Below are 12,588 nucleotides of genomic sequence, written 5' to 3'. Positions count from 1 at the left end.
ATTCAAAATGGTCTTCATGAAATTTGCTTGTGGTTCGTTTCCTGAAGCTGTTGTGAAAGTGAATATCCCAGCCTGCTGCCCCTTGAGAATTGGCACATCCTGCTTTTAGGGGATGTTGATTTCTGAGTTGGGTGTCCACGGACTCCTCCTTGTCTGCTTCAGTACCAGTCCTCATGTGAAAAAAAGACTGTCTGGTTCCACCAGATGGCTACTGCCATGACTGTATCCTTACACACCAGACGTATTGGACTGGCCTGAGGAGACCAAATTAGGATGACGCGATGGGCTCTATGTATCCTAAGAATTTTGACTAATGGAAAGGACCAAGGGAATGTGATTACACCTTCATGAACGATGCAGACCAATACACAAAGAGTCCACCCCCCCCCCCCCCCTCACCCCAGCAATTACCACCACTAATGATCACTGTCAGACTGTCGTCATGGTTGTGACTTTGTCCGTTGATGAAGTGTCGTCTGCTTCAACACGTGCATTTATTTACGTTCGAATCTACCTCCTCCGACAAGAGAGTTCCAATACAGATTTTTTTACCGGGATATCCCTGCACTTAGACACTCAAATATCGATGTAATCACTGTCGCATTATGTCTATTGCAAAAGGTCATCTATCAGTCAACATGGTGAAGAAGATTTTGATCGTAGGCTGTGGGGTAACGGGGGCAGCTTCAGCCTCTTTATTGCAGAAAACTCAAACTGACCCCCAGAAATTCAATGTCACGATCTTTGAGAAATCGAGAGGAACTGGTAAGGGTCTACATTGTTTCTTCTCTATTCTGTTGTTACAATGACCTTATGATCGTCTTCCTGGTTTTGTGGCAATGAATGTTGTTCTAGAAGGTGCATCCCAGGTACAATAATGACCACTGCGGGAAGTTAATCCGATTTTATATTGGTTTTAGACAGTAGTGTTGTCTGGTATATGGAACCAAGAATCCAAATAAAAATCAACACAGACTAACAAAGAAATGGCTCGACTCCTCTCGGTCTTACACACCAGAACCAACAATAGATACCAGTTATCAACTTGCACGATTGTGTGTGTTGGTTTCATTAAGGCGGGCCATCATGCCGACCAGCAATCATTGATAAGTGATTTGCCCAAGACTGTGGAGGGGACTCATTGGAAGGGGCCGAGTATGCACATCCATTTCCACGAAAAAAATTTCAAGCCCCTTACGACAGCACCCCTTGACCTCAAATTTCACTACATGTGTACCAATTTCAGGTGGGCGCATGAACACCAGCAGAAGTAGTACAAACCAGCAGACAGTAGACCTAGGCGCTCAGTACATAAGTGTGAGACCTAACTATGCACAAATCAATAAGAGGTAAGCATGTGCTCACAAATTATATCCCTACTAAAGTGTCCAAGGCCAAGGGCTTCCTTTGAAGGAGGCTGTCTATGTGGTATTGTTATGTAGTCCTGAGTTGATCCTGCGCATGAATAAAGCAACCCCACTCTCTTGCTTTTCAGCTTCCATGAAGAGTTGCTGTCAAGTGGCGTCCTGCAACCCCTGACAGGAGTCATAGAGGGCGACAATAACCTAATGCCTGATGGAACACTCAACTATACTGCTCCTGGTGGCATTGGAGCGATCCCGAAACATTTCTTAAAACAATCTGGTACGTACCGGGAGTAATCATTTAGGCAAGGCCAGGGCCTGGTTGTTAGAAAGCATGTTAGCTCTTAAAGTGATACTATGATGTGATTTACAACTTTGCGGAAATACGTCCGTTTTCAAATGTTGATCACAAATGTAAAGCTCAAATTTTCCATTTTGGATTAGATTTATTATAAAATCGCTGAATGTAAACCACCGCAACCGCGAAAATGTTCATGTTGTGACGTCATCAACGAAAATGGCATCAAAGCGAGCTGTCCGGGCGGGATTAAACCATCAATTTCTAGAAAATGTGCATTTCGATTCGAAAACTTTACTGATTTATGAGAAAGTGACGTAGTCATTTGTCAAAAACAGCTAAAACGTTATATGGTGAAATTTGACACGAGTTGCCCTTTAACATCATGCTGACCTGTTGTTTCATGTTCATCAATGCACATGTAATATCATGTCAACAGGATGTTATGAGCGAAAGTGCTTTCTAAAAGTGGGCCCTTGATTTCTTTATCAAGTGTCTCTTTAGAAAGAGATATGGGATCAGAATACCTTCAACAGCAGAACCACAAAAATGAGCCTGTGCATTTGCTGCTCAGCAGGCCCAACCCTGTAAAATATCTGCGTCATGGAGCAAATTCTTTTACCCTCGTCTTTTCTTCTGATGCAAATGCGTTTGCGATTTCAGATGCTGATGTTTCATTCTCCACTCATGTCTCCTCCATTGACCTGGATCCATTTGGTACCTACTGGCAAGTAAAAACACTAGATAAACCAGATGAGATCAAGAGCTTTGATGCAGTTCTACTCACTATTCCTGTACCCCAGATATTGCAACTGAAGGGGAATATACAAAATATGTTAGGTAATTTCAATTTCTCCATCAACATGTTCTAGATGCCACCGCATTGATAAGCCTTAAATGTGGACTGACGATTGTGATTTATGCGAAACAAGAGAAACAGAAATGTATTATGCTCACACTGAAGTCCTCAGCAACTAACTTTTGTCCACACAGTACAATCATCCGGGTACATGTCAAGAAGTATTGTTATACTTTCAAGTTTGCAAGACATGTAGGCATGACATCATCATTCCTGGGTGACGACGTCCCATTGGCTGGCTATCGCATTGCGACTTTTTAGAAAGTTTATTTTTCAAGAGTAATTGTTTTCATTCCAGATGAAAAGAAAGAAATCAAAGAGAAACTCGCCAAGGTGGCCTACTCTAGTCGATATGCACTTGGTTTATATTTCCCACCCGAAGCCAAGATCAGTGTCACCTGGGCAGCCAAATATTTCTGGGATGATCCATGTATTAGGTTTGTCTCTATAGACGATAGGAAGAGAGGGAAAGGTGAGAAGTGGGCACCACCCAATATCATTTGGGAGGACCTCATTGATGTCACATCATACAGGCTCCTGTCACAAGGCTCAGGCTTGCACAGAATGATAAACTTTGTTGTATTTCAAGGAGATTTTAATTCAGGCTCCGACATCTTAAATAGTTTTGTCACTGCCTTCAGAAACAATTAACCCTGGCTCATTTTGTGCTCGTCATTGCATGCGAATCTTTTTTGGAAACAATTTCAAGTTTGGGTCTGTTTTCTAGATGGAGTTGGTCATTCCTTGTGCGTGCACACAAGCGTGCCTTTCGGTCTTAAACATCTTGAGGAGGACAAGGAGGCGGTTCAACCAATAATCATGGATCATCTCAGGAAATTAATACCAGACTTACCACAGCCTACAGAAACTAAGTGTCAGAAGTGGAGATATTCTCAGGTCAGTATTAAGATACTGGTAGTTAGACACGAGGCAGCCAACTATAGTTAGCCTGACATTCACTTCTTGATCACCACCATGACCACACAGGTAGAGGTTCTCATAGTGCATCACCCTTATGTATTATGTTACAGAAGGAGTGTAGTTATTGACGTGATGAATCGCCAACATTCAATTCAAGTGAAACGGTTCTTGTTTCTTATTTTACAGGTATATAAAGGCTATGAAGGAAGTCCTGGCTGTGTAGTCCTACAGGACAGTCCACTTCTAGTCCTTGCCGGAGACAGTTTTATACATTCAAACTTAGACGCTTGTTTAGTATCGGCAAAAAAGACTGCAGATGTTATTCTGAATCATGGATATCTAGCAGGAAACTTATAGGATTATGTTTACATGTACAATGTTAGGTGGGATGAAAAATATATACCACCATGTCTGCATGTTGATAGTAATACGACCTTAAATGTTAGAGACTAATCATTTGTTGTGGTGATTTGTGTGTTACAGACTATGATAATTTTATAAAAGGTTGAGCTTTGTCGCCAACTGTTTCTTCAAATGAATATACATGTACTCATTTGAAGAAAAAACTATGCAACTTGCTTTTTGATAGAAGTTCAGAGAAGTTCAGATGGAGATAGGAGTATCAGTGTTTTGGAACTGGCGATTACCTACCAGACTCTTATACCCTGGCTATCTGGTAAAACCGTGTGTACCAATAGTGATATTGTTTTTCCTTCCCAAATGATGGGTACGACAAAAACTGCCACAAAATATTTTTCCTTCTTTTGCTGTATACGTTGTGTTCAATCCAAATAACTAAGAAAGCAGTGTTAGGCATAAACATTTCTTTACTAAATAAGCTTACCAACAACAATGTCATACAATATGTAAAAATGGCTGCAAGGCACAGTAAAGAGATCTCTGAACAGTCACAGATTGGTGCTGATGGCAGCTGTGAAATTCTTTGATCACTATTAGTCCGACAATGTCTCTGACCTACTGTAATCTGGAAATATTTGCCATGCGTTTCATTGCTTGTGTCTATTTTACAGAATTACTGGAGCCGTAATGCATAATTATGGATGTAGATGCATTTTGCGCTTGTTATTTAGCGATCCCACTCATTGGACCGCAAAATTTAAACGCCAGCAAATTTAATCTACCATCTTCAGTGCAACTTCTCTACCGGGTGAGACAGGAGTTACTATTAGCACCACGCTGACTTGTACACTTAACAATTCTGCACGCAAAAGTCAAAATAATATTTTCTACGACTGATGGCACACAACACAATTTGACAACTTCAGGTGAACAATATCGATAGCCTCGGCATAAACTGTCAACCACATTTGGCCTTAAAGGGTTAACTCTGTCATATAGTCCAGTGCGAAACACTATCAATTGAAATGGCCAAAAAATATAATGCAAATGGAATGTTCTCTGGAATGGATAGTGACATTTCTCTATTAAAGTTCCACCTTCGCTCGTTTGGAATGGATAGTTATCCGACGCTATTAAAGTTCCACCTTTGCGCGTTTTCCCTCCAGTTTTGAGCATGCACCGCGTAGGCCTGTTTCAGGTCCTCTACACAGATAGTTCTCAAAGTTCTGTATATCCTCTGGCCTCTTTTTAAACACTGCATAGATATTTTCCTCCTCTAGGTCTCCTACAAACTGATCGCACATATCATGTAACCTGAAACAAGATATTTATAATTCATGTAATGCCTTAGAAATTATTCATATATATCTTACAATCTTTATGATGAAGCCTTTTTTTTTTACAACTTTCTATCTCCGCTAATTCGTACATGGGATTCCTCATCGTGACGTTACTTTCTCAACCCAAGCGTAAACAAACAAAGAACCCACCTGCTAGGCCATTTCCCTCCACCCTGCATCATGCCAGGTTCATTAGCCTCGGGAAGACCAGCTCCTATCAATCGTTTCACATTGTTTATCTCCCGAATACCATACCTGAAAGAGCAAGGTTTATATGATTGAAATTCAAAAGTACAGTAAAACCTACATACTAAGGACACTCCTTGGACACCCTCAGGACTAGCAAGTACTGTCCTTATAGGCAAGTAATCTATACTTGTTAATAGGGTGGTGTCCTGATTAGAGAGATCGAATTTAATGGCAACAACTAACTTGAGACCTAACCTTGATAGAGAGTGTGTCCTGCTTGAACCTGCCCAAGTTTACTGAAGACGCTTCGTGAAAGAAAAGCATCAAATTTTGGTAGCGAGTCCACAATTCAGTGGTTTCCTGCTGCTTTAAATTCCTGGGGCTGTTCCCCTTTAACATACTGTCATGCTAATTTTGTGGCTGTCCACCTTTAATGAAATAATGTCTTCTTTCAGAATAACAAGACAAAACTATGTGCCATTGTGTACCAGATTAGACTAAGACCAATTGAAATCTATTCCTATCAATAAAGCCACTGTTGAATGAAACTCATGCAAAATACAAACATACGATATAATGATATCTTTGGATTAGACCTGCAAACATGAAATATGCCAACAGGTATTTGCTCAGGAGATGTGTTAAACTGTCGTATCAAATGTTTGAAATAGTCATAGAGGTTGGATTATTTATCCCTACCCTGAAGCACAGAAAAGTTATGGAATTGTATAGAGATGAAATATCGAAGTGAAAAGAACCTTCCAGGCCAACAGTGCCCAGAATGCTCCTAATTCGGGCCAAATGTCTGAAGTTTTTTGTCCAAATGAACCCCAAGTTAACAGCCTTCAAAGGCACAACATCCAGTGAGTAACTCCTCCCTGTTTCTCAGCTACTGCTTTTCAACTTACGTGTCAAAAACACCTTTTCCATGACAGACACCATCAAATACATCCATGATTATTGACTCTGGCAGATTCCCTTTTAACTTTGAATTTTGCACATAAGCTTTTCTTAGGGCTGAGAACAGCTGAAAGGGAAATATCAGCACTGTTAAAAGCACCAAATTAGAGAACATTTTCAAATTACATAGTCTACTATCTGTACTCAGTTTAGTGGGCAGGACATATATTTATTTTTACTCTCACATACCAAATAGTGAATCTTACTGCCACCTTAACCATCTAACTCCCAGATTTCATGAGACATTCTACAATGTGTTTTTATATGAGTTGTTCTCTTCAAGCAGACTGCAAAACCATTTACACCAATCTATATAGTTGTTTCATGGAAACCATGGCAACCAATGTGCTTGTGTCACACAACAGAATATCCCAGTAGAGCATAAAAACTCTTGATGTAAAAATGGTACATTGAGCAAATCTATGTACTGGTATATAGTGGGGATCAATAGTGGAGTTAGTTGGAGGTGAGATGGTGACGGAACCATGATATTATTATTACTATATATATAAAACTAGATTGATATCCCACCCTGGTCACATAGACATTCCTGCATCATGATAGGCTTATGTCAAATGAGAAGACATCTACAGAAATCCACTTATATTTAAAGGTTTAACAACATGGAAGAAGTTAGATAGATATAAACAGTATCTGGCTAATGCTGTGCCAGCAAAACAACTCACTGTCAGACCCCCCCCCCCCGCAAATCCCTGGGTGACATGATTTAGCCTAGGCCTACACATCACACAGAACCACTATAAGGGGCCTAGTAATTGAATTACCTGAAATGTGACAGCCCTGCATCCGTCACATCTGAGACTGTCCGGCATGAAAGGGCTGTGGGACTCCTCATCACTCAGGTCCGGTGGTTTAAAGCTCAGCTTCCCAGACTGCCCGCCCGGGTCAGATTGCATCTGAGGCCCACCCTGCATCATCTCCGGTCCACCATCCGCACCTGGATCTATGCTATCAATCTGAGCGAACAGGGCTCTTACCAAACACAAAACACACAACACACTTCCTATCAAAATGTTAGCATTCCTGGCCATGTTTGCGATGAAATTTCAACACCAGTAGTGTCGCTAGAGGCTTGAGGTTTTCAATCGATTAAAAATGTAACAAAATGTTGTTCAACTCCACGCGATTGGCTCTGATTGGAGAGATAATCGACAGGCATCACTAGATCTAATAGCAGATAGCCACGTCCGTTTCAAAGGTGTTTGGCCACCTAGTGTTAGTTTGTGAAACTATTAGATATCAGTCGTGTGTGTATACATGATGTCCCAAAAAGAAAGGGTGGTGTACAGTGGATGTGCCTCCTTCTCTCGCCCTATTAACGAGATCCAATTAGGATGTCACAATGGTCTGCCCCTGGAGCGTACCCAGACCAGTGGACAAAAAGGTTAGATGTGGCTCTGCTTCTTCACTGGGCTGGTAATATGATAATCGAACGATGAAAGTGAGATGAATATCCCTAACGTGCATGTGGGCCTATTGCGTTGTAATCATGCACAAAAACATTAGGCTTAAAACTGATGACATGTCTTTAATCATCTGTGCAGGAACACTGATCTATAAGATTGAGGTAGGCCCTGTTGATTCAGTAAAAATACAATTATAGCGTCGAATAGCATTTATTGATACACTGATGCAGATGGTAAGGCTTGAAGACTTAGAAATCAGAAATCAGCAATAAAGAGTCACAGAACCTCTCTATTATGGACACCCTCGGGACTGACAAGTGCTGTCCTTGATAAAAAGGTGTCCTGATTATGGAGGTTGAATTGAATTGAAACCACCAATTTGGGACCAAAACTATGTACGTCTCCTTTAGAGAGGTTGTCCTTAATAGAAAGGTGTCCGCTAAGGGAGGTCGTTCCACTGCATAAAAGTATTGGATAACTAAGCAGCCCCAGCTTCTACATGTACAGGCTCCCTTAATATCCGTTCAACGTACATGATTGTATATCATTGTACCACAATTTTGATGTTGGCCCCCCGAATGATTTTCAGTTTAACATGATAAAGCGAGAGATCAGTAAAAAAAATATATTGAACTTCAAGCGGTATTACCTGCGCCAATTGACGCGCGTTATGGAAGCTGAGCAATGTCAATACATTGAGGGTCAAGAAGGGGTACTACATGTATGACCGCATCCAGCGCTGCTTGGTCAGGTTGTTTGCGGTGTGAACGGGACAAACATGACAAACAGTACGCCAAGTAATTTTACGTCCTGAGATTCTGGGTTTTTTTCACTACTTCGTCATTACAAAAATATCGAAAGGCGGAGTATGTTAAAACAAGATGGTGATTTTGCGGCCGCGACGCTTGGTATAGCTTCGGATTCTCACGTTGTGCATCTATCAAGTGTTGAACAAATACAGCATGTCTGTTTTACCCGTCGCCGTCATGTTGATTCGTGCGACTGCCTGGACGCTGTCTCGCGAAGTACAAACAAATGTTCCCACCTCGATCCGTCACTATCATCTTGACTCGCCTGGACAACATCTTTTCGGACTCAAGCTGAGTCCACATCAACCGATAGCCCGATCGTTGCGTTCCTTATAAAACCCTTCCTTCCCGACATTCCGGACATCATCGGACCGATAGTGTACCAGCGCGTTTGATGAAGTGCTAGTTCAATCACAGCGGTATTACCTAGATTTACCCTGAGAAAATGTCGTCTTTAGTAGTTTTTCTCTTGTCTGCCTTGGCTCTGGGTTGTCTTATCCAGCCGAAAGGAGTAGATGCTCATGCTTCGAACCGCCACTGTCTGCAGACGACTCGGCTATATCGTCTGCTCTTCCAAATCGAGACGCTGGAGAAGATTATCTGCAGAGAATGTCCAAGCTGCAGCAGGACGTCCAAGTATTTTACTGTTCTTCAGCAATTAAGGCGGCCCTTGCGCATTAATGAAAGCATTGACCTAAAGTTGGCAACTGCGACTGTGGTATATTTGAAAGGCGTCTACAAAAAATGCAAGAGAGGTAAGAAAACATAAAGAATATTCATGACGTGTCAGTCTTCAATATACTCCATCATTGTTGAAAATTGCCAGCCAAAGTTGTCCGGACAACAACTCGTCGAAAGAAAACTTTGTAGCAATTTCTAAAAAATAGGGGTCTAGTTAAAATAAAAAGGAATCAACAATGTATTTTTTCTGAGTTTGGAAAGACCAGCCTTAAATGTGGTCAACGCCATCTCGTCTTGCTGGTCGTCGCAAACTATCCACAATATAAAATGGGGCAAAATTCAGAATTTGGTGAGTCGAGTCGAGTCTTTCGGTTCTAGTTGTCCGATGAGAAATGGTAAACAAGGCGTCAGAGGTGTAGTCTATTCCAGACATGAACCTCCGCAAAGCAATAAGGACTGATTCCACTAAGAGCGTTTTCCGCTTTAGTCGCCGCCGCGGTAAAAAAATTCACCTGGCCTCGGTGTTTTTTTGTTAAACTGTTAAATGTCAAATTTCCGCGCCTCTTTATTTTTTGCGATTCTCAAAATTTCTGTGTCTGGCTCCAAGAAAGAAGAGGAAAAGAGGTGAATACACCCCGTTATGTCAACTGCAACTAAATTGAATAGCGTCGAACTAAAGGAGATACATCTGTAACGCCAAGTTATAAGTAAACGCCAGCGTTGGTGACAAAATTTCTTTTGAAGAACCAGGCACTGTGTTATATCATTTTGTTCTTAAATCTTCAGGTTGCCGTCGCCCGCCCCCACGCATACAGCTGATAAAACGATCCGTGGACCTTGCATTTTTGATTGATACCTCTGTGACGCCGAAACAACTCCAACTGATGAAATCGGTGATGTCATCATTTGAGGCGAACTGCCTTCGTACCCTAAAAAAGGCGGTCCGTGTATCGGTCATCGTTTACGGCCGATACCCCAAAGCCCTGAAATGGTTCAGCACGAAGACGAAACTAAACAAGAAAATAATGGTATCCAAGGGAAATAGGTTCAGTCTAAAGAATGGCATCCGTTACGTGAGACAGTATGCTTTCCAGCGGCGGTATGGACATCGCCGCGGCGCACGTAAGATGGTGGTCGTCATCGGCAATGCAAAGAATCTTGACAAGGCTTCAACAGTAAAGGAAGCAAACAAGGCCAGAAATTCGACGAACATTGAATTTTTTTACCTAGCTTTGGCTGAAAGGAGAGAGAAGGTCGACACACAACTGCTAAATGGAGTGGCGCCCAGAAGGGGGAGATACATGTACTCTGTCATCCGGACCTACCGGAAGTGGACGCACAAGGCACTCGTGAGCAAAATATGCCGGGAAGTTAAATATCAAGGTAAGACGCACATCTGCAAAATTTTCCTTGACAACCAGCTCGGTACACATAGCTCATTTTTGAAGCTACTAGGTTGATTTCATCTTGATTTAGATTTTAAAGACGTCGAAAGGTATGAACTAAGCTATATGTAGTTTAAAGCCTACTAGCCTTTCTTGTATGATTTAGACTCCATTTTGTCCCCATTCGGATATCAGTTTAGAACATTCGGTTTTTTGTCTCTCACATCCACAGATTTGCCAGCAAAACCTATATTAAATCTTATATTTCAGACCGGGTGTTCCGGTTCACTGCCGTCGCTGGGCCCGGTAAGTTGTTGTCGCTGAATCAAGCTGCATCCGCCTGCAAGGAGCTCGGGTTAGCAGTCGCGAGTACCGCGGAGATCCACCGCGAGTGGAGGCGCTCCAGACTTGAGTCGTGCACCTGCGGCTGGGCCAGTAATGGAAAAGGTTACCTACCAATCCAAAGGAGAGGAGCTTGTGGCTACACCAAGACTGGCAAGATCCTCGGCCAGGGACCCCGATGGTGTCGGCAAGCTAGAGGAAAGGGATATGATGTTTTCTGTTCAGCAGTCCTGAAGACGAGTGCCAGAAATGTATCCTAAACCCCGATATATGAATGGAATCTGCCTTCTTTAATTCAAAACATTTTAAGCTGTACTTACAATCATCAATAAAAAAGGTTTCAACCTAAGGTGGTTGTTGATGGGTTTTTTTTAATTCACTCACAGTTATTTGTACACTTTACAAGGCGTTTGCCTGAAAACAGTCCCACTTACGGGACGTAATCTCAAGATCTCACATCACACGGCTCAAGTCGGACACTCATGACACATGTGCCCAAGTCGTTCACTCAACTCAAAAATGCGTTTATATTGCATTATAGGTCCATCTCATCCGAAGCAGGATGTTTATGTCAACGAAACAAAATGGCCGACAAAAGTTCCCCAACTTGTTGATGCACAGTACTAAGCTTACTGAGCATCACTGGAAGATAACTAAACATTCCCTGATAAGCAAATCGGTTCAGGACCGGGACAGTGGTCTTAAAATCAAGTTTTAAATGCGAGAAATCATACGTCGGCAACAATATGTCAGTCAGAGCTTGCATGTTATCCTCCAACTCTATCACGTGATCGAACTCCGATAGATCGCGAGAGTCTCGCATCTCACGTAACTGTCTCCTTATTTCATGCATAATTTCACTTGCGGTTTTCACTGTTGCTGGGAACCTCTCCAGAGTCTCTAAAGCTACGCTACCACCCAACCCCCTCTCCTTCAGCAGTCCAATATAGCTCTTCACCTCATGCATATCCTTTATTTTCGATGAATAAAATGGTTTAACGGAGTTCAAACCTTCCATGGTTTCTAAGACGCTGTCCTCGATGATGCGGACCTGTGAACGAAGGCTGTCTATACTGTCCCCTAGAGTCACGTGGGCACCTTTCCAGACGTACAGGTTCTGTGATTTTGATGAAGACTCGTCATGCGCATCTAAAAATAAAAACATTACATTGAGAACCAAGAGCGTGGGTTGATATTGGACCAACGCATTTTGCTTAGCTGCCGGCTGCCAAGTCGATTTATAGACCAGGGCGAGTTAATTTGACCCTTGAGATCATATTTATTTAGGCTATTGAACTGAAATGTGGGTGGACCCAACACCTGTGGCGTAGCTTAACCTTCCTATTAACAACACAACCTACCTAGAAAGCAAGCGAAGTTAAGATAGGCCTCATCTTCGTCTTCGCCAACGCTGACGTAACCACTATTGTCCCCGACCAACTCCATCAGTCCAGCATGGCACTCATCGAACTCGCTCTCCGGGATGTCCAACGAAAGTTCAATCTTCCCAATCCCAGTTTTATCCAACACATCCGCAGTCACGAAAGCTTGTTCACACCTCGACAATAGGTGGCCGGTTTCGTAATACACTCTCAATCGTGCTAGCGCCTTTAAAGTCTTACAGATCATCACAATTTTGATGCTGCCGATCAT

General features: G+C 42.2%; 3 protein-coding genes across 4 annotated transcripts; 2 read left to right on the top strand and 1 right to left on the bottom strand.

Moving 5' to 3' along the window:
• Positions 1-537: 537 nt before the first annotated feature.
• On the top strand, positions 538-4,180 carry LOC135487433 (renalase-like). Its single transcript, XM_064771077.1, has 7 exons — positions 538-765; positions 1,247-1,349; positions 1,496-1,644; positions 2,326-2,502; positions 2,820-2,993; positions 3,249-3,418; positions 3,629-4,180. Exons 1-7 carry the CDS (start codon positions 606-608, stop codon positions 3,797-3,799), a joined length of 1,104 nt encoding a protein of 367 aa, XP_064627147.1. The 5' UTR covers positions 538-605; the 3' UTR covers positions 3,800-4,180.
• A 71-nt stretch (positions 4,181-4,251) lies between these two features.
• On the bottom strand, positions 4,252-7,508 carry LOC135487441 (marginal zone B- and B1-cell-specific protein-like). 2 transcript variants are annotated; one of them, XM_064771090.1, is made up of 4 exons: positions 7,077-7,508; positions 6,240-6,358; positions 5,293-5,397; positions 4,252-5,116 (listed from the first exon to the last, which is right to left on the bottom strand). In XM_064771090.1, the coding sequence occupies exons 1-4, from the start codon at positions 7,341-7,343 to the stop codon at positions 4,936-4,938; spliced, it is 672 nt and encodes a 223-aa protein (XP_064627160.1). In that variant the 5' UTR covers positions 7,344-7,508; the 3' UTR covers positions 4,252-4,935. The 2 variants fall into 2 exon arrangements, with proteins under 2 accessions (XP_064627160.1, XP_064627168.1); XM_064771098.1 differs by having other exon boundaries at positions 7,290-7,508.
• Positions 7,509-8,919: 1,411 nt separating this feature from the next.
• LOC135496912 (uncharacterized) lies at positions 8,920-11,195 on the top strand. The gene is made up of 3 exons (XM_064786499.1): positions 8,920-9,282; positions 9,995-10,591; positions 10,864-11,195. The coding sequence occupies exons 1-3, from the start codon at positions 8,973-8,975 to the stop codon at positions 11,193-11,195; spliced, it is 1,239 nt and encodes a 412-aa protein (XP_064642569.1). The 5' UTR covers positions 8,920-8,972.
• The last annotated feature ends 1,393 nt before the right edge of the window (positions 11,196-12,588 follow it).

This window comes from Lineus longissimus, chromosome 1, assembly GCF_910592395.1.
Source record: "Lineus longissimus chromosome 1, tnLinLong1.2, whole genome shotgun sequence".
Lineage (NCBI taxonomy): Eukaryota > Metazoa > Nemertea > Pilidiophora > Heteronemertea > Lineidae > Lineus > Lineus longissimus.
This window is presented reverse-complemented; position numbering and strand designations above follow the sequence as displayed.

What these genes read in the sequence shown, in the direction of transcription:
- LOC135496912 (XM_064786499.1), top strand. Translation starts at nt 8,973, where the DNA reads ATGTCGTCTTTAGTAGTTTTTCTCTTGTCTGCCTTGGCTCTGGGTTGT. An exon ending in CTACAAAAAATGCAAGAGAG is followed by an intron (nt 9,283 to 9,994) that starts GTAAGAAAACAT and finishes TTAAATCTTCAG; the next exon opens with GTTGCCGTCGCCCGCCCCCA. An exon ending in CCGGGAAGTTAAATATCAAG is followed by an intron (nt 10,592 to 10,863) that starts GTAAGACGCACA and finishes CTTATATTTCAG; the next exon opens with ACCGGGTGTTCCGGTTCACT.
- LOC135487441 (XM_064771090.1), bottom strand. Translation starts at nt 7,343, where the DNA reads ATGGCCAGGAATGCTAACATTTTGATAGGAAGTGTGTTGTGTGTTTTG. An exon ending in GCAGGGCTGTCACATTTCAG is followed by an intron (nt 6,359 to 7,076) that starts GTAATTCAATTA and finishes TTTCCCTTTCAG; the next exon opens with CTGTTCTCAGCCCTAAGAAA. An exon ending in GGAAAAGGTGTTTTTGACAC is followed by an intron (nt 5,398 to 6,239) that starts GTAAGTTGAAAA and finishes TTGCTCTTTCAG; the next exon opens with GTATGGTATTCGGGAGATAA.
- LOC135487433 (XM_064771077.1), top strand. Translation starts at nt 606, where the DNA reads ATGTCTATTGCAAAAGGTCATCTATCAGTCAACATGGTGAAGAAGATT. An exon ending in ACATTTCTTAAAACAATCTG is followed by an intron (nt 1,645 to 2,325) that starts GTACGTACCGGG and finishes TTGCGATTTCAG; the next exon opens with ATGCTGATGTTTCATTCTCC. An exon ending in CGATAGGAAGAGAGGGAAAG is followed by an intron (nt 2,994 to 3,248) that starts GTGAGAAGTGGG and finishes TCTGTTTTCTAG; the next exon opens with ATGGAGTTGGTCATTCCTTG.